This window comes from Hippocampus zosterae, chromosome 10 (genome assembly GCF_025434085.1).
Source record: "Hippocampus zosterae strain Florida chromosome 10, ASM2543408v3, whole genome shotgun sequence".
Taxonomy (NCBI): Eukaryota; Metazoa; Chordata; class Actinopteri; order Syngnathiformes; family Syngnathidae; genus Hippocampus; species Hippocampus zosterae.
In genome coordinates, this window is record NC_067460.1 from 19,072,832 (window position 1) to 19,099,556 (window position 26,725).

Genomic DNA, 26,725 nt, shown 5'->3' on the forward strand with positions numbered 1-26,725 from the left:
CTTATAAAGTTCTACTGAGCCAATTGCTTCGTTTCAACATGCCCTCTTCATTTTCCATAGTAAAGCAGATGTTAGACTACATTCCACTTGGACTCACTAAATATATTGATTACATTGAGTATACACTCCCCATGAGCCAATTTGACTTGGAGAAAAAATGCTGCAATCCCAGACAGCAACGCATGGGAGAGCCACAAGACTGAATAGTCATCTGTAACTGCATGATTGTGTACTGACCCAAATTGCTACTTGGCAATTTGTTCTGTGAATGAATATGCACAGAGGCGCACGCATTTGATTGTATACTTAATTTTCCAGCCGTTGTCCTCCCATATGTGCAGTTCGTGCATGCCAATGTTGCATTGAATAACTCCAGCAGGTAGTTAATAGTTAATAGCGCATGGATGGTGGAAAAAAAAGAGTAACAAGAGTAATTACAGCCATTGTTATTATTATCACAAGTGTCATCTGTAAAGCAGCTATGAATCGCTTTTTTCCTCGCTTTTGGAAAAAACTATCATGAGAACAATAGAGCCCACGTGCTAAGACTAATTACAGTGTTATTACCTACAGTACGTTAGCTGGCTTGCTAGTTACAGTATTTACAAACAACAACAACAAAGATAAAACCAATGAAATTCATGTCAGAATTTGTGGTCACATCAAGCGTCCACACGACAATATTATCAGGAGGTCCTTCCTCGAAAAGATTATTTTTTCAATAATGTGCATTTTATAGGACCCATTCATGGTGCAAAAAAAAAAAAAAAAAGCAAAATAAAATAAAATAAAAAAGGTTTTTGCTCGCCACATAAAAGCTTACATTCGAACATTGATATGCACTGTACACTTCTTCTTTTACATCCACTACACTTTAAAGCGAACCACCTGATTGCGAGAGGGTGATCAATCATCCTTTGCTCATACAAATTAGATTAAACCTGAACAACCCCCCTTGCATCCTCACAAATGTTCGCGCGCGCACACACACTCACACACACACTGGTTGACTGGCTGCACAGATGGTAGTATTGTGTGATGCTTGAGGCTAGTGGGAGTGTTGGAACAAACACATGGAAATACACATTTCTAGCAAATATACAAAAGCACTCATGCACATGCACACATACCGTAAACATAGGCACACACACTTTATGGTCAGAGAACCCAAATGGGGCTAATACTTAATTGTTCAATGATTTCATCAATCTTTGCCAAACATTATTTCCATTTTGAATGTACTGTAGAATGAACATATAGTATGTATTTGTGCACGTGTGTGTTATATGATGGCGCTCTACATGTACATGTACACATCAGTGTATTCTTTCAGTGATTTGTGGTCTCACGCTGCAGAGAAGCTTCTTTCATTATGGATGTTGGTTGCCACAGGGTTGCTCAAGTATGCATACGGCATGTTACAAAAACTCCGCTTCCTACGCTTCCATTTGTTTTGGAATGCTAGATGGAGCACGCGGCAGTCAGCTCGTGTTTACTCTGCATGGTCATGCATAAACTACAACGTGAATGTATTGGGAGTGTTTAATTCATGTGGCAGGATTGTGAATGGTGTTCACGTGTTCAGAAAGCTTTCCACTTTTAGAGCCTACCGCCGCTGTTCGAGAAGCTTCCTCGCTTGCAGGAAAGGGGCGGGTGGAATGATCAAGCCCAAAAATGCGGGCAAAAGGGTGTATCTATGGACCGGTTGAGGCTGTATTGTGATCCAAGAGGGACAGCGGTTGCTGGAAAGACAAATAAAAGGTGACGGAGGACGGATGGATGGAGAGGCGAGAAAATAAAGGCGGAGCGGGGCAAATATGAGATGTGTGGGGTTGAAAGTGAGAGAGGAAGAGATGTTGAGAGGAGGGTGGGCAGCGGAGGCAGGGAGAGGGATGCTGCATTTCAGAGATAGCACAGACTGGCGCTGCAGGAGCAGACAGCGGGATGAGGACAAGCTATGAGGACAGAGAGCATGACAGGACTCATATTCAGGTAAAATATTCAATACATTTACCCCCCCCACAAAAAAAAAACGTGAATACTTTTATATTTTATTTTATGGATTTTTATGGTATTTTATGGTATTTTATGGATTTGCTCGGATGTAAAAAATGCAGTCAACTTATCCAGACTTGTAGCCATCCATCCATAAGTCTTTGCATATGTCTTCATCTCTCCCTCTCTCATCCAACCTCACAGATCTATCCGTCGCTCTCCTTCTGCTGGCAGGAAAGCTCCCCCTCTCTCTTCTCTTCATATCCATTTTACAATCTCCTCAACATTCCACCCACACGAGCATGCCTCCTGCACCCTTGAATTCGCCCTCCTCTCTCAGTCACTTCCACAGATCCCTAGGGCATGACTCTCTTTTCTTTTATTCATCTCCACATCCTTCAACTCTAATATATTTCGAGTTTCTCGGCTGCGCTGTTCATCGAGCGCTGCTCACTGCTCTATCTTCTTCTTCTGTTTTCCCTAAGAGTGAAGCGGCACTAAAGGAATACTTGTACTACTGAACAAACACTCCAAGAGTGGACTAGAGAGGAGGAGACCACTTATAATGTACCCGACGGGCTTAAAAACACGAAGACAGAGAGAAATATACTCAATCCATCTGGTTCGGACGGATGCAAAGACATCATTGTGGCTCATGGGATGAATAAAATACATCCTGACAATTGCGGGCAAGTTCTTGGGAGGAGACCTTAAAAATGGGCAGTTATTAGCTCCTGGAAGAAAAAGGGAGGAGAGATCAGTATGACTCACAGCAGTTCGAATAATGTGTGTTTTGTATGCAGGAGGGGGCTAGAGTGAGATCGAGGCGAAATGAGAGAGACACAGTGAAGGAAAGAGAGCGGACCTTGAAAGACGTGAACGGTCTTCGGACAGGGATGAGCAAGGGATGAGCAAGCGAGAGCCAGTGACTTTTAGACAGTGGGCCAAGTGAATCACCTTGCTGGAGGGTGAGGAAGGTGAGAGGTGGACCAGAGTTGTGAAAGTGACGGGAAGGGTCACAGAAGATTTGCTGCCCGATGGACACTGGAAAGCGTATTGCAAAGGACAGAACAGGCTAAACGGTATTTGAGACTGGCTGGTTTCCTCTAAGGAGAGACTGGATGATTGTATATGGGAGAGTCTCCTACCAACCCAAAATGTGACATAAGCGGAACAAATCATGCCACAGAGAACATGTCCTGGCAGGAAACAAACGTTAAAGACTAAGAAAAGCTGCAGATGAGAAAACATGTCATTCTGTGCGCCACGCCGAGGACAACGCGGAAACTTGAACTGTGACAACGACACAGCAAGAGATTCCGGTTAAATATTCATGCTGACGGGCCACTCTTGAAAACAACTTGCGTCCTCCTCCACAGAGGGGAAAGAAAACTGCTTTCATCATGTGGGATTTTTACAAGAGACAAGTTGGCAAGTGTGTCAGGTTATGCTGACATCTTGCAGCAAATTGAGACGGGACCACGCCGTGCTCGCCGGGACGCGGCTTCCTGGAGGGGTTCGGCCAGGCATGAGGAGAGGGGAATGACGACTGGCAGAAGACCTGAAGCTGCGATTATCCGGAGGGAGGAAATACACATTTGGCAGATCATTAAAATTACATGGAGACTGCAGCCATATCTATTCTATGTTGACTTGAATCTATTTTTGGTTTACAAAGACAACTGCATTTTGTAGAAACTGCTTTGAAATCAACTTGGAGTTACCAATTGCTGGCAGATACCTACTTTTTCATTTCTTCTTGAACTGACCATAACCTTTCTGACTTGCTCTGAAAAAATGGGCTGATTTTCGAAATCTATCCAGAGTTGGACTGCTTATCAAGCTTTAGGAAGCACAGCACTTTTTTTTTTATGCACAGCAACCAAAGGATTTAGAATATTGCTTTTTTTCCTTCTTCCATGACTGAATAATCACTCACGATGGATCACTTTCAGTTTTGATGGGCCTTTCTGTCATCAAGGCTCTGACCATATCTAATTCCTCAAACAAGAAAGCAGGACAGAAAACTGTCTCTCCTCCTGAAGCCGCGAAAAGACCAGCTTGGTGTTGGTGAACGTTGGTGCAAGGACTATCGAAGAGCTCTGCTAAACATGCTTTGAATGATGGTGTAGACCTGTGTGTGCCAGCCAAGCTTTGCAGCCCGCTGTGTCTGAACAACCCCCCTCCCTCCCCCCCATCCCCAAAGTCACTCAGAGCTGCATGTGTTGCCTGGATTGCGCCTACTACCAACAGAGCGGGACTTGAACAGCGGTGGTGAGCGGGGGGCACTGGGAGGAAGAAAATAGATAGGAGAAAGAAACCAACAGGCGAAAGGATGGGAAAACATTGACATCATGCTCGGGTAAACAGAAGAAAGAAAAGAGTTTCTGTTTGCCCCAGGTGCAATGTGTGGTGAGTACACATTTGTGTGTGTGCATGTGTGTGTGTGTGTGTGGCATATGTTGAATGCTGCCAGAAATGTTACATTAATTCACAACTGATGTTGTGGCTTGTTGCAGCGCACAGCTGTCCATCCTGCTCAGAGGCAATTACAATATTTTTCCAAAGATACTGTTCACTAAATAAAGCAGACAAAATATTGAAAACACTTCTCAGTATGAGGTCCACCCAAAAGAAAAAAAAATGTTCTTTGGAATGACTTAATTTGAACATGTACATCCATGGCGCGTGATTAAAATGTGGTCCAAAAAAAAAAGGGGGAATCATTTTACATTGTTAGCGCTCCAGTGGTAGCGATATCAAAGGTGTCACGAAGCACGGTGGTGGAGGACCCCAAAAAGCAGGTAGGAGAGAGGAGCAGGGTGTATTTGAAGAAGTGTATTGATAAAACACAGAAAACTAAATCCAAAACAAACAAAGTCCAAAGTATCAAACAAAAAACCCATGACTGAAGCTCAAAACGATCAATAACAGAAACAAATGACCAAAAACATGACCTCAACTTGACTGACAAACAAACATGACAGCAGCAAAGAGCAACAATGACCCGACCATGACTTTTAAAGCCACTAATTACCTAACGACCAACAGGTGTGCAGCTGCAGGAAAAAGCCCCACAGTGCCACCTGTTGGTCACAAACCGAAACATGACAAATGGAGGTGTGGCTATTCATTGTCATCGGTGTGTACCTGATATATCGTATCGCAACACCGGCTACAACAAAGGTGCCAGCGTATTGTTGGTTTCATTTTTCCCAACAACATAGCAACTCGATACACGGGAATGCGCTATCCCTGAAAGATCGCCACAGTGGCTTTTAGCATTAGAGTTGATCCAGGCGATGTGTTTCAATCCATTGTGCCATTGACGGAATTGCCCTTGGACTTTGTGTCTATTTGGTCAATTTTGGCTCATCAAAGATGTTGAAGTTAAGAGTTTCTCGTTCTTCAGCTTGAAGAACTGGTAGCAATGGACCGATTGAAAATAAACACCTCAATCCCTCAAATACGGTAGATACGTGATCTCCTCCTTTTGCTGAAACCATACAGTTCATATATGTACATTCACTCTGTCATGCTTGTTTATCCTCTCATGAACTCTCACACTGTAACAACATACAGCATATACACACAAAATGGGGGGGGGGGGGGCGAGGGGAGCTGAGCTGTGGTTGAGGAGAAGTGACAGTCTCTTCATGGCCGCCGGCCTCGTACTCTCGCAGCGTTGGCTTAACGCGCTCATAATGAGAATGCGGAACGTTCAAAGTGTCATAAGGAGACGGTCCCCACACCATCACTCTTCTCTGCGTCATTGTAGCTGCCCAAAAAGAAGATAAAAATAATTTGCAAATATTTTCTTTTTTTCTTATATGAATGAATGCCCTATTTGGTGCGCGGATGCCTCTGAAGCAAAAACAATCAAAAGCAGTCGAAAACATACTGTGCTTGAATTGCAGACTTTCCTCTTTAATTTGAAGGACTTGCATCAAATTCAGGTTAGTTCGTCTGCGTATGCTCCTACCGATTTTTAGCTGCATTCTAACCTCCAATTTCCTCAGGTTAAACCAAGTTTCCCTGAGAAATAAAACACCTCAGCCAGTTGTAGACATCCGTTTTCAGCACCAGGGATCGTGCGCTGGATATACGACCACTCTGTAGCGATGGCTTACGATGATGACGCTGGCATCATGATGAATCCAACCGGATCAGCCCCCGAGGCTATAGCTGGACCTTCCCTGTGTGTGTCTGTGTGTGTGTGCGCGCATATATACTGTGTGCACACACGGGCGGTTCATTACCCCATCTGCATACAAGTATTTGCATGAAAACAAATCATGTGGATTCCGATACATTTTTAAGTCGCTTATACAACTATGTAAAAAAAATGTTATGGGGATCCAGATTTTTTTTAGTTTTTTTCAGTGTAGTTGCTGGAAATATCTCATTGTCATAGGCTGATAAGGGTGCATGACTGATGCGGATGCTAGAATAAGCTATTGTCACGCTCTTTAATCAAGAAGAGAGCCGTTGTCTGTATGCTCAGCATCACTTCCGACATATTCTCAGTGGGTGTTCGGACTATCAATTGTCACAAGGTCACTAGTTTGGGGGAGTGCATGAACACATTGTCTTAATTGGAGATGAGAAGGCGCATGTGTGGTCGTCCTCATCCCATTGAAATATGATTGGTGTCAGCAACTCCCAAAAATAGGCCAACGCTCTCTGAGGACGGCTGGCTCTCCCGGAGAGGAAATGAGTTCCCACCTCACGTGGAAGATATCTGGTTTCCTTCACAAAGTAAATGTGTCCACAATGAATAGCAAGAGTTGCACGGTTAGTCTGTCAGCATAAATTGGGTATTTGAGATTCGTTTACCTTGAAATGTGCCAGTGTTTCAGATAACAGCCATTTAAAGCAGAACCAATCATCCCCAAAACATTAATAAGACCGTCGCATTCTAGTTGTCTTGTGTCTGTTGTGTACGGCTGTGCTTTAATGACATGGTAATTTGTTACAATTGTGAAATGGAAGGGTCGCATTCAAATATGGACTCGAGTTGACTTCACGCTTGAGCGGCTTCTGCTCATTAAGATGTGTGATCTTGAAGAGGGAGGGTGGTGGAGCGGGATGAGGGAGTGTGCAACATGACTGAGAGCTCGTTCTTGGAAAAGAATTTATTGAGAATGATTTATTTGGAGTAGCGGGCTAAACATCTTTGCGATTAATCAATCGGGAGTAAGTGCATTGACTCACCCCGTTTTACACATACTGTATTTAATAAACATGCATACACACACACACACACAAGCACAAAGTGTTTTTATCAAGGTACAATGAATGCTCTTGCTGATGCTTTATATCACTCCTGACAATTTTCTGTGATTTTTTTCCTTTTTTTTTTAATCAATGAACTCCTTCTTCCGATGACTTTTAAGGCGTGCGCTGCACATTTTGTAATTGGGTTGGAAATAATTACATGACACTGCCGAGTGACTGAACTGCATCAAAAGACAATGCTTTTCCCTCGTCTTTACTCCACACCTTTGCTCCGTTTTAACCCCTGCACATCTTGGTGCGCTTTGATTTGACTGTGTCAAGAAACGCCAAAGAAACCAGGTGCAATCGTGTCAAAGTTACTAGACTACCAAAGGCAGCAATCAAGCAATCAACTGTACTGTAAAAACACCCTTGAGTGAAGAAAATCAAAAAAAGAGAACTGTTCAGCTGTTGAATATTGAGGCTTGTGTTGTGCTGAAATTTGTATCGTCCTTCAGCAATCTCACTAAATTTATTCAAGTGGACCAAACATAAATTAACCAAACACACAAAGTTGGTCTTTACATTTCAAATAAGTGTCTGTGCAACAGCTATGCTGAAAGGTTACCACGAGGCAGTCTAATGTTTTGCAATGTTAATCAAAAGTGTTGAAAGAAAATGAAAAGCTACTAATCAACTTGCGTGGTGTTTTTCATGAAAGTATCATTTATGCACATGCATGATGTAATCTTCAAAAGGAATGCATAGTGCCAAATGTTATTCATTCATCTTTGGAACCGCTTTATCCTCACATGGGTCACGCGGCGTGCTGGAGCCTATCCCAGCTGACTTCAAGCAGTAGGTGGGGGGACACCCCGAATTGGTTGCCAGCCAATCGCAGGGCACACACACAAACAACCATGAACACCCACACTCACACCTAGGGACAATTTAGAGTGTTCAATCAGCCTGCCATGCATGTTTTTGGAATGTGGAAACCGGAGCAAACCCAAATGTATGGACAAATGATTATGATGAACCAAGAAGGTGCTGGTATGCATTGCCTCTGACCCAAAGAGAAAACTGGATCAGTTCCTGAACCCGACACTGGTGGCTAGCTATTAAAAGCCTAAATTAAGAAGGGAAGGGACAACTGAGTAAACAACTTACGACTTCTGTCTGAGTAAACGGAGGAGATCAGAGAAGGCACTCAATAAACAAAAGTCTTCTTGCACTCATTGGAAACGAAGGTGGGTAGCTGTAATTTCTAATTTAAAAATCATTTGTGTGTGTGTGTGTGTTTCTGGAGCATCATTTCATGTAACTTGAAAGCTATCATGTAGCTTGATAGCTTTGTATTTGCATAACAGGAACACGACTTGCCTTGTAATCGTACACACGGTTTGCAAAAAGTTTATATTCGTCAATAAGCGTATCGGTAGTGGCTGAATGATTGACAGAACCGGGCGAGGCTATTGAACTGATGGTGCAGCTCAATAGAGACTGCCTTTCTGTGCCAAGCAGTCATTCTCATCTCAGCCGACGCAAATGCACGCACAGCACATGCTCTCACTTTATGCTCTTGAATCTCCTCCATTTCACACCGAAACTATCTCCGAAAACCCCACGATTCTCTCATCACAATCCAGTTCTGTTAATTTCTTGAACAGATGCAGAACTGATCTCCCATCACCCCAAAAGGCTTACTGACGGAGGAAAAAGGAGAGAAAGAAAAGACAGCAATGGAATATAAGAACATTTCCAAGGCCGGGGGTTTTGATCGAAATCTATCCACCCTTCCGTCCATCTCTCCTTCAGACCGCTTATCCCGTGCAGGAGATTGGGGGACAACAGCCTATCCCAGGCGAAGGCTTGAGGCGTGTGACACCCAAGACAGATTACCCGTCAATCACAATCGACAGACACCCATTTACATTCACTCACACAGCTAAGGGCAAAATTAAAGTCACTCAGAAACGCATAAAAAGGAAAATGCATTCAGCTTTCGAGACATTGTGGGCGGCACAGAGGACAACTGGGGTTCAAATCCGGGGGTTCTCGTCTTTCAATGTGGAGTTTGAAGCTCTTTCCCAAAGACATTTAGGGCACGCTGCAGCTCAACTGTGCCCCTAGTAGAAGTGCAATAAATAATCAATGGTGAAGTTGATCGATAAGTATATTGATAAGTGATTCATCGTTCAGAGATCTTGTTTCATTTGCAATTGTTTGTATCCTCTGAATTTCTGCCTCTCAAGAGTAAATATTCAGATTTCTATAGTCCTCCATGAATGAATACTGATCATCCTGAACATGTTTTTGTTTTCAAAATAATAAAAATAACCAATAATAATTTTCAAAAATCTGCATTTACATTGGAATGCAATGATCAAAATGTCGGCCATTTTTCTGTCATGTGATGGACCAAACCAAGAACTTCATCAATTATAAGGTTTGCACATTTTCTGCAACGTCAACAGGAAATAACGTCAAGTTTTTTTTTTAAATAACGGGATGGAAATTAATAAAATAAATTCCGTCATTTATCGACAAAATAATCATCATATTCATCGATTCTTAAAGTAATCGTTAGTTGAAGTCTGAGACGATAGTGAGAATAAGCGGTGTAGAAACAAAAAGTTTGACCCTTTATTTATTTTCACATCTAAGTATTTCATAAAACCACAAACCAAATTATGTTTCATACTGTTGAAATGTTGCTTGTCCTATTTGGAATGAATGTACCAGTAATGTCATGCAATGGATTAGTTGTTACATACATCTTGGCGTGTCTGTGAGAGGAAAATGATTGGTTTGCATAAAGCTCACAACGTCATCAAAGTGTTGCACTGATAATTTCCATTGAAATCAACTTCATTCATGATGTGCAATTTGGCAATTTTCTGCTCAAAACATTTTGGTTTTATCCACGCTCGACACTTGGTTCATTAAAATGAATGAAAGTCTAGAACACATTTCTATGGATGCATCGTATTCACCGTACGCCCAATCATGAAACATTTTTTGTGCCCTGCGATCAGTTGAGGGTGTTCCCCGCCTCCTGCTCAGGTTACCTGCGTTCGACTCCAGCACACATGCGGCCCTTGTGAGGACCGTTGTTTTCACTCGTTGAGCTACGTACGCTGAAGATTCTACTGTACACAGATCGCAGATAAGGTCATTTTATTAACCAGTCAAAATAATTTCAAGTATCAGTTTTTTATTGAAAATATGCACTCATGTCTCCTTTTAGAGAGGAGTCTTTCCATCTGAGCGATTTTAAATACTTAAAGATACACGTGTCACAACACAGCGATGCCGGTGAACAAAACGGATTGACGCACCTTGTGCTGAAAGCCGTCTAAAGTAGTCACTCGTTTTCAAGAAATACTTTGCGGGAAAAGTCCAGAGAGCAAAAGTATGTCTGTGTGCGTGAACGAGAATATGCAACATGGGACTGTCTGCAACTTTTAGACAACTAAATTATTTCGTCTGAATACATTTCTCAGCTGAATCTTTGCTATGTCTCATCCAGGCGTGGCGCCCAGTGGCGGTGGCGTTCTGTGATGGTAACCATGATCACCGGCAGCCACTATATCTGCAGCAGTCACGCAAGAGAGGACGACTCAACCAACGATCGAGAGGAGCGGATTTTAGCGGTGCTGGGCATCATCGGAACCGTACTCAATCTTTTAGTGGTCATATTCGTCTACATCTACACCTCTGTCACTTAAGACCTTCAGACAGATTTGAACAAGAACGACCGGTGTCCACCCGACGTCCCTTCCGCCGTACTTCTCTACAAGTATTGATGTGCTTGGAGGATCAGATCATGATGCGCTACGACAGAAGGATCCTTGGCAGCGTCTACAGCTGAATTGTGGCCAACTATGAGTGTGTCAATTCACGGCTGGAAGAAAAGTCCTTGCCGAGTTACTGAAGACTACTGACAAATATCCCGACAGCGAGGTGTTCCACGAGGCATCTTCCTTATCGAACTTGTCATCTCGAGAAAGCCTCATTGCTGACACTGACTGCCCGTCGTAGTCATGACTCAGCATTTCATGTAATTGGGATTTGATCCAATGGTGGGTTTTACTATGCTGTTTTTCCCCCCACACGAGACTGTAAAAAGTAGCTCATGTGAGTACGGTGAGCTTTTGTTTCACTGCCAGATAAATATTCACCCAGAAGAACCAAACAGATGTAAGCAGACTAACTAAACAGCCGCGAAGAACTATCAACGGACGGACTTTTGTGCCTCGCCTTTAAAGTTGTAAATGAACGCATAATAGCAGTTGCTGTCGTGAGCGGCATTAAAATTAAATAATAATAATAATTAAAAAACGTTTCCATGGATCTAAGGTGTCCACACCTGAGCACACCAGAGGAGAGATTCCTGGCAGTGCTCGGGGTCATCGGCATCATGCTCAATCTCTTGCTGCTTGCCTTTGTCTACATCTACACATCCATTTGAGAAACTGCTTCTTCAAAACACATGTGATTCCTGTGCACAAGGCATATTTCCTGTAAGCGTGTATATATACTTCAGCAAAGACTGAATTTCATATGTACATTATATGCATCTCAAAATTAGGTCTTCATATCCTCGATACGTATCGGACATTTTGACTGAAGTTTTGCACCCTTCAGGTTGAATCGAAAAAATCAAGAGGAACATCATGACACGTTTGCTGACCTTAGCGATGCTCGAAACAAGTTGACAGATGTAACTAAATTCATGTTTTGTTTTGTGTTTTTTTTTGTACTATATGCCTGTTCATGTTCAAATGATAAAACACAGCAAGATGGAACAAGAGGTTGTTGACAAGTCACCGTGCGCAGCGTCTCATCGTAAGAGCAAAGATCCCGCTACGGATGCTCCGTGTCAGAGAATAATGGTTGGCAATTTCCTGTTGCCATGCCGCTTTGTTTGGAGCTCTAAGGCAGTCACGGAGGACTGTCAGCGGTGGGAGCGTTTGAAAATGAAACAATGTCACACAAATCAAGATCGTGTGATTCTGCAACACGACTTAAAGGTGCAGAATGTTTGCAAATGAGCAACAATGTTAAACATCCTTAGTAGGATCATAATTTGACAATTATGTTGACATTTTAACGCTTATTCATTATTGTCGAGGGGTCAATTTTTCGTCATCCACTGTGTTATTTTATGTTGTGCATTTGTTTGACTGTTTGCTACATTGCGATCATCGTACGTTATATGAAACCATGAAAATACTAACAAATTAAAGTTGCAACAGTAAAGCCACTGGATCGTATCATATCTCACAAAAACAGTCGTCTTGAATTGTGAAAAGCTAATACATAAAGTATTTAACCAGCAAAAGCCAAGTTCTTACCAATGTGACTTTTTAAAGACTAAAAAAAAATGTATATGTATATTTTTTTTCAAAATTAAATATTTTCCTTGTGAATCTGAGCATTTTCACATTCAAAAATTTCCATTTTTATCCCTACTACTTTGAGTGATGGATGATTAAGCCATGGTTAATTCTGAAGACTTCTCACAAGCTTAGAAGAAGAACAATAAATAACAGCAATTGCCGTGATGCTCTTGTTACCAATGTTTACATGACCAAAATATTCAGAATTATTTACAAAATTTCTCTGATACTTAATGATTTATTATTATTTTTTAAATGACTCTCACTCATTGTTTCCAGGTCTGCAATTTAAGTATATTAGGAATATAATCACTCTTATTTTCTGCATAGATTTCAGGTTCAATTTGTTTGGTCAAATTTGGTTGAGAAAATTTTTAACATTACAGACTCAAAGTTGATGAAAGAGGAAAGCCCAGAGGACAGGTCCAGGCCATCTGCTGTATCCACAGACACCCAGCCACCCCATCAATGTACACACACACACACACACACACACACACGAACACTTTCAATGTAAAAATCATGTTTTTGTGTGTTTATATTGGTGCCTATTTTTAAAGCGCGTTTGTTACCACAGGAAAAACAACTGTGCCCACCTTGGACTGCATGCGCAAGACTGAAGTATTAGCATTACACTGTTCATCTGTATTCAAAAATGTTGATTCCGAGTCTGAGCCTGTCAGCGAGGATAAAATTAAATGTTCACAATTTTTGATGATGCATTCCATGAATTGATTTTCAGCCTGAGAGGGCATCTTGGACTAAGCCTCTCTGAGACTGGGTCAGGGGGGAATAGGAAGTTTCTTGATTTTTCAAAAAGAAGATTCATACTTACGGTCCTATAAAAAAAAAAAAAAAATCAGCCAGAGCTTCAGCCTAATAATTCTGAATTTCTCATAACTGGTTAAAGGTGTGGCCATGATTTTCCTCAGTCATGAATAAAAGTTATATTGTGTATGAAAACAAACTGTGTCCTCTATATATTTTTTTTCTAAATGAATACGATGGAGCAGCAATTACAAACTTTTAATGTTACATATTCAACACTCTGATTCAGATCTTGACAATTTATTTGATATGATGACGAGTTGGCTTTGATAAGTGTTTGTTTCACAATAAAACAAAAAGAGCATTAAGCACTGTACTAAACCACACACCTGACCTGACGAAGGAGCTACCGGGTGCTCATATTCTTTTTTCTGGTCACTACACATTTGCGTAGCCACTTGTTATTAGGCAGCATTCATAGAAGGGTTGCTCGTGATGCTGTTGACTTGGCAAGCTGCCGTCAGAGCAGAACAGAGAGGACAGATGGAACAGAAGGAAACACAATAAGGAAAAGTCAAACAGACAAGGCAACTTTTCCCAAAACGGCATTATAATTGTGAGAAATGTATGTATCCATATTATATGATTACAATTGCCACATTATTCTACTGTGGAAAAGTATATATATTTATTTATCCATAAAATATCACAGAGAATGTCAACATCACAGAGGGCCGAGTTTGGACACCCCTGTTCTAGACGTCTTTTTGCCATTTAACTTCTAGTCAAATTTTTGTGTTTGTTATTTTTCATATAAGTAGTTCTTGTTATTTCTTGGTTGGTATTCTTGTGTATTGGATTTCCTTGTGCTTTGAGCGACAAGCAATTTATATTTATTTTGTTCCTTGCCTTATGCAAGCAGTTTTGGTTCGTTTCGCTTTTTCCTGGTTGGTTGTTACAAGCGTCTTTCATTGTACTTTGTCGGTCCTGTGTTTTGTAAATACATATTTTTGTTACTGAACTGACCATTGTCTGCGTTTGTGGCATCCATTCTTATCCGGATTCTTCCGGAGACATCTGTGGACCAGAAACTGTTCGACGGACTGAGAACTAAGCGGACGCTCAGAGGGGATTTAGCCTTTTCTGTTGCTGCTATTCATAAAAACCCGTTTGATCAAACGTGTTCTAGAATGCAATCTGTTCGACCGTAGCGGTTTGACTGTCTTTCATTTAACCTGAAAAATCACCTCACCCCTCCCTCACAACCAAGGCAGGCGAGTTTTACAAATGTAACATTAAAAATGAGGCTAATATAATCGAATACCTTTCTAGGTATTACTTCTGTGATGCTTCTTAATTGTGTGCTTTTGTGAATGCTCTAACAGTATTAGCCACAGAGCCCCCCCCCCCCCCCCCCCCCCCCCGTGCCGTTAGTTTGGAAGACCTGTGCCGTTGTGTGCAACCATGCTCAGTCAGCCAGATAAACTAAGAGTGTATCCTCAGGCACTCCATGAGACAGCCAATGACCTGGCTAATGTGGGTGAATGCCCTTCTCCCACACACCCGCACGCACGTACACACTCACAGAACCACACACAATATCTCACAAGCCAACAAAACGCACACACACACCAGCCTTTCGAAGCATAGATCTGACAAAATTTGCACTCCTAAATTCAGGGTAGCAACACACTTTCATGTGTCTTTCCTCGATGCAACTCTGATATGATGCTGTTAATGTTTTCTGCTCAATGTCTTCTTCCAGTTTGCAGAGTTGCTTTTTAGTCTTTCGTTAGATGGCCAGCTCAAGCATTAGGCTCATTTTTAGCTTTGAGCCGCAAGCCACTGTCACTGAAATCAGGAAATCTGTTTTTATGTAAACTGATTTCTAATGCCCCATTTGCCTGTTAAGCGTTAAGAGGAGATGCCCTCAGAAGTCAACTTAGCCTCGAAAGAAAGTCTGGAGTGATTCACAATTTTTTTCTGCATGTTTGCTCCACTTACAGTTTCATCCAATTTGCAGCACAATTATTGAGAGCAAAACCTCTTCTCGGACCAAAAGTACAAAGATATATTTTGCCTTATACACATTTTGCCATTCAAATTGGCACTTTTTAAACGCACTGAATATGGTTCTCTACAGAAGACTATTTCCATTCAAAATGCCATGCCATTCAAAATGACACGACGCAAGCTAATTTCCCAATATATGTGCCACTCGGTGCAAGACCGCGGTGGCTTATTGTTGCCGCATGAATCGGGAGGTAAAATAAGCACTACGAAAAGAGCGCGGGTTGTAACCCTAATGTAACTATTTTATAGCAATCATACATGAGATGAATAAAGTGTACCGAAAAATGTGGCTGGTAATTGAATCAGTTATTGATGAGATGATATAATTTCCATTCCAAAAGGTGACATGCTTGGCATGCTCAACGAATAGGTTGAAGTACGTTTCTGATCAGTTCATTTACAGTACATTGGGGCTTCTCTATAATCCAAATCCCACGTGTCGAGATCGAATCCTGGCAGACATTCAGCGTTGCCAGGGTGATAATCACACACAGGCTGGTCATCGATTCTTATTAAGAGGAGGATAATAGATACCACGGAGTATGAGAAATGCTTCTTCAGCTAAAAAGCTGATCTCTCCAATTAAGCTCCCAGAATCCTGTGTCCCTGAGATCTCATTCTACTCGTGTGATCTTTATCACATTGAAACTGATCAATGCATTAATGGTCTCTTTTACTTCCTCTCTGTTGTGCTTCTGTCCCCTTTCACATACTGTGCAGCAATTTAAACCAGGGATGAGAGACGTTTAATCAAGTCTGCAAAATGCAAATATGGAAAGAAAATGTTGACAAGTGTGAAATCTTACATGATGAATGACTTTTAAAACATTTAATGCTCATTTACATATGAAGGGTCATGTGTCAGCCATTTGGTTCTCCTGAGATTCTGAATATAGACTAAGATCTATAAATATGCGAGGATTTTATTCACGTGGATTTAAAATAGCCATTGACAAATTACTTGAAGAAATGCCTTTGTAGACCGCCCCCTCCCCCCAACATCTCTGTCCATACGCTTTGTAGATATAGATCTTAATTAGGACAGCTCTTCAATTGCAATCACTCTGCACTAGGGATGTTATGATCACTTCCTGAACGACAGTGTCAAATCCCATCTGTCACACACATGAACAAAGTGATGATTACAAAAGCGAAACAAACATGTCACCACGTTAAGGACTAGACTCTAGTCACATGAACTTCTTTGTGTGGATCCATGGCCTGACATAGAAATAGGACAGCTGAGATTCTTTTTTTTTTTTTGCAACCACTTGACAAAATAAAATGGAGTAAAGTCAACACTCCGTTTTTCTCAGTGCACTCTAGAAAATGAAAGTGAGTAAATTCAATAAACCTCATTCTCAGCGTAGAGCATCAAACAAAGGAGTCTGGTATTGTACTTGAAATGTTTGTATCTGTAATGCCATCATGTGGGAAGAATAGTCACTACACCATCACTATGAATGTGTCGAACGGGTTGGTGATGATTTTGGGAGTCAGAGGTCATTAATCTTTTGGAAACTTGGAAATTACAAATTCGCTCAAATGACCTATAATGTAAATTATTCATCCATCCATCCATTATATGAACCGCTTTATTCGCACAAGGGACGCATGGCTGCTGGAGCTGACCCCCAGGAGTGCCTGGAGAAAACCCAAACACGCACGGGAATCATTGGCTGGAGTATAGTCGACCTGTACCACATCAGCATTGTGGGCGTGATGGAGCCTATACCAGCCGTCTTTGGGCGGTAGGCGGGGGACACCCTGAACTGGTTCCCAGCCAATATTTGTATATTTAGGTGTACCGGTACTTGTTGAATTGAAAATCCTCGGCCTTTGTATTGTGTTTAACATACTGTACATGTAGTTCTATACTGTGGTTATGAGCCACAGACCAGTATCTTTACAAATAGTACTGCTTAACTTGTATTTGAAATTTTAAATGAGTACAGCACACTTTTTTTTAACCCTGAAAAACACGAATCTGTCTTAAGTAAAAATAAATGTGACAATAGACATCAAGTCTAAGAAGTGTTTTCAAAAAAATGCTCCATTTGTTTTTTTTAGGGAGGTGGGGATGCACACAATACTACAGTGATTACATTTGTTATGTCTTTATATGAATTCAAGTTTACATTGTATACCGGTAATGTTATCGCATGATGCATAAAATAAAAAATAATTTAACAATGTACACAGAAAAAGATCTGCAGTTAGAGTCTAACTACTGTTATTTAAGGAATGCTTGAGCTACTGTAGATTATTAAATAAATATTCCAATCAGCATCAATTCATATCAAATAATAATAATAATAGATGCCCTTGGCAAACAAGATAAGCAAACCAATCAAGCTGCTCAACAGTTTCACTAGCTCAAATGCATAACATCTGTAGTTATTCTTTTCATCAGGATGCAGGACTGCTTTTCTTCTCTGAATGACTCATCTTAATCTCAGGTAATATCTGACAGCTGGTGATAATGTCAATCTTCTCAGACACGGCCTTCAGGTCATCCAAAATCAGACGGATGCTGTGGGAAGCGTTGATGATGGCGCTCTGTGATGTGTTAAGCTGTGCTGTTGCACTGCGTACCTTTGACGAGAAAATTTAGTTGCTGAATAAGGTACAAAAGCATCCAGATTTCTACCCTTTCATAAAACACCAAATAGACACGCTACACTGACCACTTACACACTTGTATCTTGAAATTTAATACTGTACATTCCTGTAAAATTCTATCTCTGAAATGCTGTTCTTGATTTTCAGCGGGGTATTATATTAACAATATTTTTAGTATCGTGGCTGTAGTTCACAGTGGTAAATAATGGCACAACACATCCAGTGTTTAGCTCTGGTGATATTTTCGGTACTTTGTTTAGCGACATGAAAGAGAACAAAGAAACATTAAAAACACCTGTCAGTGTGATGCAGTCCAGTTTGACTGCACACAACACGCCGAATATACTGACATATCATGTAAATTGACTCTGCTCAGACAATGTCAATCACAACTCAACATTATGATCTTTATATGTAGATTTTGATCAAGCTCTTGTATTGGACCCCATTATGGTGTGCAACAGGTCATATATGACACTTAGTGTAGTGGTGTGCACTGCAGTACCTCTTTACTGGCACTACCGTAAACGTGTCGCAACATCTGTCCCACATCGGAATAGAGCCGGCTGTTCGACTCCTGCAACTTCTGCTGTAATAATGTATCACCTGGAAAGTGAACACAATAAATCAGTGAGACACTAATAAAAGAGTATGCGTTTCGTCAAACTGGTTCGGACGTCCATAATAAACCTGCACAGTCATTGTTTTGGTTTGTGTCAAAACAATGACTATTTAATGAAGTATTTATGTTTAGCATTGCTCACCAAAAGTTTTATGTGTAGGGCTTGGTCTGTCTTCCACAACTGATTGTATATCAGGGTGATCTCTCAAAACAATAAGTGGAGGTAGATCTCTTTTGAGTATCTGAGCACTTTCGTGATTCAGTGCAGAACCTCGGTGCGCCGTCTCCCCTTCATCCTCGCTCTCCGTTTCAGAAGCTTCCCCTTGAACCTTGGAAGATCAGCATGATTTCTGAATCAGGAGCTGAAGGAACGATTTTTATTTTCAACATCCATCAACCACCAAACTACCTTGGCTCCCGCAATGGCCGCCTGAGGAGCTGGCAGGGAGGTGATGTAAACCTCATCATCGGAGTCTGTTTCTGATGCCTCGCCCTGCACCACTATCGGGTACCTGCTGGACATGACCACTCACTCCGCACAGAAGAACAATAATCAACATTAAAATACAATCCTTCATTTGATTACATTAAAGTATCATAGACGACTGCCACGCGGTCACATATTCTACCGCTTATACCAATTACACGCAAAACGTCTACAAGAAGTAAAACGAACCTCAGGTTGTCAACGCAATATGCTCATCACATGAGCAGACAGGAAATAGTTTGTTCCTAAAGTCCAATGAAAAAGCAGTATGCATGTCACGTGGAAAATAGGTTTGGTTGGAGGCTGTCAGCTGATGGTAAAAGGGTAGGCTTCAATAAATTACGGCGTACACCGGTTTAGTAGTGGGGATATTTCTCACCCACTTGCCTCCTGAAATGCATTCTGTTGAAACCCAAGACAAGACGTAAACAGGAAATTCTAAATGTATTTATTCACTGCTGTAAAACCCCTGTATTGTACCATCCCATTCATGTAGATTGTGTCATATTTCATTCGGAGTTAATCCTTGGACTGCCCTTGCATTTATTACGAGTGAACCCCGGAAGTGTCTCTGTTTACCATCGTAACTGCTGTTTGTCTGTCGAGTATGTTTAAAGATTTGTTCTTGCCGCGTAATCTGTCGTGGTTGAATTTAAGACAACATCACTAAATGAATGTACTATATTTTCACAATTTAATCATCGGCGTTGCATTTAATTTAAAGTGACCTAATAAATGCGCAATGAACGCGACTGTTTAGTGACAGCTAATAGGTCACTATCTTAAGCTAGGGTCGCCGCTTGTTGTCCTAGTTTCCGTCTGTGATTTTAGTTCGGACTCCTACCAACTGTCAATTTTGTCAAGTCTGTAACTATCTCAATTCCTTTTCTCATTACATAGTTGTCAATAATGGCAGACGACGCTCTCTTTGAGTTTCTCCATATGGAGATTGTGGCACACGTTTACAGGGATCTGCAATTCATTAAAGGAGAGACCGACAACAAGGTTTGTACCATCAAAACGTATTCTATTCAAGAGTTATGATTTTTGTTCAACGATTCAAGTCGCTTTTAGCCATTCATATCACACTGTGAATATTGCTTTTTAATACAGGACAGGGCCTCCCGTGTTTCTATTTTGGAGGGGATGGGCTACAGAGTGGGACAAGGGCTCATTGAGAGGTAGATAATTATTCTTAATTTGTAAACGTTTACAATCCGTGTTTATATGTTATACTTGTTTGTCTTGTCAAGGTTGACGAGGGACTCTCCTTGCTTCAAGGATGAGTTGGATGTAATGAAATTTATTTGTAAAGACTTCTGGACTAAAGTCTTCAGGAGGCAGGTGGACAATCTAAGAACTAACCATCAGGTGAAAATAAAATGGAATTGTTTTATGGATGTTGATTTATGAGGTATCCATTGCGAGACTAATAAAGGTTTTCTTAATCTTATGTGTCTTTGTATCTTTTTTAGGGCACCTATGTACTGCAGGATAACAAATTTAATTTGCTGACACAGCTCTCTAATAGTAAGCAGTACTTGGATCAAGCGCCTAAGGTCAGTGCACATCAATACAAATTTTATATTATTGTGTGTGAGTTGGGGGCTCAGTCATTCGTCATAAATTATTGACAAAACTCCTGATTGTAGTTTCTGTTCCCCCCAGTACTTGGCCTTTTCATGTGGTGTCGTGAGGGGAGCTTTGTCAAATCTCGGTCTTGAAAGTGTGGTTACAGCTGAGGTCTCTATCATGCCATCATGTAAGTATCAACCATTTTTTGTGGATCATGGGGAATGCAGTGGAACCACTAAATTGGAATATAATGGAGACTTCTTTCTTCTTCTTTCAAGTTGCATGAACATTCGTAGTTATGTCCAGAGGTATTTTTGACAGTGAGGGAAAGTCCATTTATTTCAATAATTTGTTTCAAAAAGTGAAACTACATACATTAAGGAGACTATTTCAGGCCTCTGTTTTAATTTTGATCATCATGGCAAAAGGACACCCCAAAAAAAAATATTTAACAAAATAAGAAAAATTCATGTGACCACCAACAAAAAAGCTCTTTGACACAGAGGCTCCACTGTGTATTAAAGGTAGCCAAACTGTTGCTATTCATACAATACAATACAATACATGCTGATTTATATAGCGCTTTCACAACAGCAGCAGCTGTAACAAAGCGCTTTACAAAACAGTTAACATAAAGTAAAATAATAAACACAACACATAACATAAAACACGGACAGTCGTGCAGTCCTAACCACTTTTCCGTCACACGCTTTGTTGTTTGAAGCGGTTTGAGATGAAAGAGGAGAGAATCAAAGTGTCCTTTAACCAGTGGATCAGAGACGTCATGCTCAAAATGTGCACACGTCGGCTACAAGCTAAGTTTCAAAGTCAACAAGAAGCTTTAGCATCCATTGACGAAAAAAGAGATTGGTTCACTTCTCCTGTCCCATGGAAATCCATTTCAATTCCAAGCGGCAACTCACGGTTCCAAATACGCATCGGCGCTCTTCGCCAACGCTCTTCTCTCCTCATCCTCAACTTCAGCAGCCATCCATCCAGCCGCACCAACGCCAACTGTCCAACAGCGCTGACATAGCCACTGAACAAATCGGGGTTGTGAAAAATGCTGCCCATTACTGGCGCAAAAAACACAAGCGCCCCAGGTCTGTCCAGCACCGACAGTCAATGGCGCCGACATTCCTCCCAATCAAAATCTGTGCTGGTACAGGCGTGCTGCCGAGAAGGCGCAACCACCAAGCACAGATACTGCTCCTTTGACGAATGTCGTGGCCAAAAAGCGCTGAAAACAGTCCATATCAGGTCCACACAATGAAACAACAAACAACATGTGACAAAACAAAAGACAAAAACAGCAAAAAAGAACAAAAAAGCAAGGCTCTTGAAGAGCACTTGCCGAAGGCTGCCTACTCGGGCGCCATCTTGGAAAAAAATATTCATATTTGTCATATTCATGTGACAAATGCAAGGGACGTGTTGTACAGTAAATGAAATGAAAAGATTCATTGTTCTGTTCTCTTTGCAGGTAAGTTTCAAGTGGTCATCCAGAAATTATGACAAGGTCCCACATTGCTGCGGAGTTCTCAAGCACCGTTGTCCTTCATGTCATGCTCTCTTGTTTTTTCAAAAAGTAAAGTAACTCCCATTCTCTTCTATTCATTACTGCAACACCAGAAACAATCCGACGTGGTTCCCAAAGAGCCCGAGACGTTCTGATGCTCATAGTAATGGGAAGAAATGGTGCTTGCAGACTTTTACTTGTAGAAATCAGATGCAGATGCGGCATTTCTCCTTGCCGAGTTTTTCTTATGTAAGCAATTTGCTTTTTTTCCATGTATTGTATGGAAACAAGTGAAACTAAGTCCCGATTGACAGTACATTGCTTTTTTTCAGTGTTTGTGCCACATAAACATATTTGCAAGTAAATGAAAAAAATGCTTCCTGTAATTTGCGTGTTACACCTTCCTGTGATACATCTCTGTACCCACTCAAACCGTGTTCACATGTTAACTTTTTTACAGCAAGCGAGATACACAGCTTAATAAATTCTTTTTAAAAAAGTATTGTGGTTGAATGTTATTCCTGATTAATTTTTGACTTGTGAAAAAGCCACTCATATTTGAGTATAAAAAGCAAAATGATAAAATGCCATCACTTTGCTGAAATTGAAAGATTTCATATTAAACCACTTATTGATGCTGAATGGTCTCCTCACTTTAATCACAGGTGGTGAAATAACTTTGTTCAGCACTGTCGTTATGTGGCAAATGAAAGAAAAGGTGAACAACAAAGAGCCAAAAACACTCTTGATGATGGACAAAAATCACATTTACTTCTTTTATGTGATCTTCTGAGGACAGCAAGTGATCTGTCTTCATACCTACAGGTGCTCTATGCCAGGGGTCCCCAACATTTTTTGTCCCACGGTTTATGTCAGACAATATTTTCACGGACCGTCATTTAAGGTGTGGCGGATAAACACTGCAAAATCATATGCTAAGAGCTGCATGAACACTGGGGAGTTTTCGAGATAAACACGAGGAGGGTCCAATTTGGCCGCAACAATCTGATCGCTACGGTCTTAATGCCTTCAAAATACGATACAACACAAATTCAAAGTGCATGAAAATCTCAACTCACCACAATGCTGAATCAGTGCGAGCGCCGAGCTTTATTTTCTGCAAGCGGGCGGTCCCATCTCGGGGTAATGGGAGACATTGACACCCGGAGTGTGTGCTTCATGTCGAGTCTACTTCGTCATTTTGTTTTAGTCGCCGTTGCTGCACAAAAAACCCCGCCTCACACAGGTAGCATGTCGGAAATGGCAACAGTGCTATTGTTATTGATATTATCTCAGAGTGTTCAGCCATAACTTGAATCCAGAACACTGGCAGAGTTGTTGTCTCGAACGTACTTTTGAGGTAGCTGTCATTTGCGTTCTCCAGCAGTTTATTTTACTCATTTAGCAAGCTCAGGTGTTTTGTTTTTAGCGTAATCAGTCACGTGACTGAGAAGCGTGGTTTGACGTGTGTCAAGTGACGGAGCCGGATGTAACGGAGAATCCGGTAATTTTTCAAAATAAAAATAGAGTACGTATTCCAAAATAAATACGACGGAATTAATGTAAGTTCTTATTGTGCGGCCCGGTACCAAATGCCCCGAGGACCGGTACCGGTCCGCGGCCCGGCGGTTGGGGACCATGCTCTATGCAATTGATCATACAGTATTTATGAAGTTCCCTCCTATTGTGGATGTTGTGATTGCAGCCACTAGAGGGATCCACAGCTCTTTTATTTTCTTGTAAGATGCCTCCACTGCAATGTCCCAACTCAATGCATTTCAGATGTCTCTTGCTTTCACAAACGTCAACCTCCATTGACCATCTTTACATTCATTCAGTCTGTTCTCAAATTTTTGAATGTTAACAAAATAGTTTGTCACCATAATAATATATAGTTTTATTGCTATTCTGTTTGAAACTCTTGCTTGTAATTGTGCAAAAAGAGGGATGAAGCATTTGAAACAGGAGTATTGGGTGAGCTGAGATAAGTTAAATTAGTCACTGTGCATCAGAACAACAGAACAACAGCAATTCTCTTGTCGGTTGATTGAAACAAATCCGAGTATGCGTGTGCTGCAACTCAGTGAAACCTTGAAAACACAAATCCTCTCTGAAAATCACACACGTCTGCAAGCAGGATTAGCGAGGGTGAGAGCCAGCAAGATGGAGGCAGGGGCGGGAGTTGCAGAACTGGAGTGGAGAGAGGGAGACTTGAGTGCGGGGAAGCTGAGATGGAGAGAATTAGAAAACCTCTATGGGAGGCTTGAAGGAAATTAAATGTAAGTTCACAAGAGCTGGGAGGGAGTTGGGGGTAGGCAGGAAGCATGGCTTGAAGAAACCGAAGGAGGGTGTGAGTGACCTAAGACAAGGGCGGCCTGAAAACGGGAAGTAGAATGTACAGTACTTTCTCCTCAACTCTGTTTATGTGCAGTCAATAAACCCTTCCAAAGTGCGATCAGTGACGATGATCTGATTTTGGAAGGCCGCATAAACGAGCAAAAATGTGAATATGCTCATATTCAGATTTTTGAAAAACAAAATAAGGCATTGCTAACCCGAATATTTGGTCATCTAAGCAAATTTGGAAGATTTGAAAAGCAGCGAAAGTACAGATGTGTTTCGTTGATGTTAAGAAACGCATCTCTCAGGCGCGCATTCATCATTGTGTCAGGTTACCTGTGGTACACTAAGAACTGCAACAACAACAAAAAAGTGATACATGAAGTCAAGTCACCGTCAGCAAGCCCCTTTCCATTTTCTCATCACTTTCTCAACGGCTCAGCTTCTGACTTTGTCCTGTTAATTTAGATTAAAATACAATTTAGATTATTTAATTTACATTAAAGAACAAGACTCTTTTTTCTATGCTTATATGACTCTTCATCCCAGATACTGTTCTATTTCCATTATTTCTGATGGGGAGTTCTATTTCCATTATTTCTGATAGAGAGAAAGAAAATATGTAAACATAAGTGTCCTGAAATCTTTGGCTCGCCTCATTGAGAGAATCATTCAAATGGGTTTCATTTAAATTCTCAAATTCAATAAATGTGCACATACGTTCGTGATCTATCATGCAAGAGATTATGTACTAACTCCAGAACATCTTGGTTGATGACTTTTTTTTTCTTCTCAAAATTGCATAAAGGGAAGCTTTAAAGTCCCAGGAGTGTGATATGGTGTTCTTTTGCTGTCTTTTCCATGAATGATCTCATGGGATGCCATTCACTTTTATCCTTTTATTGAGCCCATGGCTTCATTTTTTTCCAACCCTTACTTCTGAGATTACTTCTTTCCGCATTAGCCTTGTCATTCAACCTCTTTCGCTCATGCATACTGAGAATGAGTCTCTTGGTCTCACACACAAGCACAAACTTTGTCTCTCTGGGCCATATGTTGACCCGTGGTGGACCTGAATGCGGCCATCTGCCGGCCTTTTCCTATGCCCCACAGGGCAACAGTGTGGGAGAATGTCTGTCAGATACAATACAGCACACACGCACGCGCGCACACACACTCACACACACATACACGCCTTCAGCCCCTTTACTTCCACTAATCACTCCCAGACACCCCTCATGTTAAAAGTGACAAGATAATAGTGCTTAAATGAGTGCGGATGAAAGTCATTTATAGCTGCCCGCTATCAATAAACTGCTTTTGGCCCATCTGCATTTGTTGTTTTTTTGTTGGGGGGGGGGGGGGGGGCTTATTTGATAAGCAAATCAACAAAGTAGAGCAAAGCATTGTTAAAGTGTTTTGAGGAAGGCACCCGCACACCCCCAACATTTTCCGCCTTCTCCTTGCCTGCATGCCTAAGTCATCGTGCATGTGCGCGTGGATTGGCCCTCTGCGTGTGTACTGGATGTATTGCATCGAAGGATGAATGAAGAATGAAACAAAAACACAACCTTGTGAAAAGAGATTTGCCCATGGGGATGAAGTCCAACGTAAGCAGTGTTGTGCTAATGAAGCCAATAGATGCCAATAGCCCTATAAACTACCAAGGCTACAATGTGAGGGGGACATCACTGAATAAAGAAAGGGAAGACGAAGAGGGTGGTGGGGTTGGACTGTCTTGGTGGTGAGTTAAGAGAGAAAGGAAATGGGTGGGGGACCAGACTCGGTCAGATTAAAACTCTCAAACAAAAGACTTCTTATCTACGCATGAGATCTCCATGGCAGCATGCTGATGTCACACAGGCTCCAAGCAGGCCTTGGGAAATGTTTTGTTTCTTTTCTTCATTTTCGCAAAACTCTCCACATGTGAGCAGAGCTGTCACGTACACTTGCATATAATCACTGTTGAACAAGAGCTTGATCAAAATGCATTCAGACCATAAAGGTCTCACTCGTACGGCAGTTTGCTTTAGTTGGATACTGTACATGTACTGTACCATACACAATCATTTCTACTGAAGTCAGCTTGAACTTGCTATGTA

General features: G+C 41.3%; 2 protein-coding genes and 1 long non-coding RNA gene across 6 annotated transcripts; 2 read left to right on the plus strand and 1 right to left on the minus strand.

Annotated features, from left to right (window-relative positions):
- The first annotated feature begins 1,663 nt into the window (after positions 1–1,663).
- LOC127608637 (uncharacterized) lies at positions 1,664–11,531 on the plus strand. The gene is made up of 3 exons (XR_007964286.1): positions 1,664–1,992; positions 2,481–4,407; positions 10,745–11,531. It is a non-coding gene; the product is annotated as an uncharacterized LOC127608637 (long non-coding RNA).
- A 6,028-nt stretch (positions 11,532–17,559) lies between these two features.
- bloc1s3 (biogenesis of lysosomal organelles complex-1, subunit 3) lies at positions 17,560–19,456 on the minus strand. Of its 2 annotated transcripts, none has more exons than XM_052077824.1 (5): positions 19,379–19,456; positions 19,112–19,230; positions 18,845–19,031; positions 18,586–18,686; positions 17,560–18,053 (listed from the first exon to the last, which is right to left on the minus strand). In XM_052077824.1, the coding sequence occupies exons 2-5, from the start codon at positions 19,223–19,225 to the stop codon at positions 17,868–17,870; spliced, it is 588 nt and encodes a 195-aa protein (XP_051933784.1). In that variant the 5' UTR covers positions 19,226–19,230; positions 19,379–19,456; the 3' UTR covers positions 17,560–17,867. The 2 variants fall into 2 exon arrangements, with proteins under 2 accessions (XP_051933784.1, XP_051933783.1); XM_052077823.1 differs by having other exon boundaries at positions 19,112–19,234; positions 19,379–19,446.
- A 69-nt stretch (positions 19,457–19,525) lies between these two features.
- Positions 19,526–22,669, plus strand: trappc6bl (trafficking protein particle complex subunit 6B, like). 3 transcript variants are annotated; one of them, XM_052077827.1, is made up of 7 exons: positions 19,526–19,633; positions 20,090–20,194; positions 20,303–20,370; positions 20,443–20,560; positions 20,665–20,748; positions 20,858–20,951; positions 22,248–22,669. In XM_052077827.1, exons 2-7 carry the CDS (start codon positions 20,099–20,101, stop codon positions 22,277–22,279), a joined length of 492 nt encoding a protein of 163 aa, XP_051933787.1. In that variant the 5' UTR covers positions 19,526–19,633; positions 20,090–20,098; the 3' UTR covers positions 22,280–22,669. The 3 variants fall into 3 exon arrangements, with proteins under 3 accessions (XP_051933787.1, XP_051933788.1, XP_051933786.1); XM_052077828.1 differs by lacking the exon at positions 19,526–19,633 and adding an exon at positions 19,640–19,794 and having other exon boundaries at positions 20,842–20,951; XM_052077826.1 differs by lacking the exon at positions 19,526–19,633 and adding an exon at positions 19,640–19,794.
- The last annotated feature ends 4,056 nt before the right edge of the window (positions 22,670–26,725 follow it).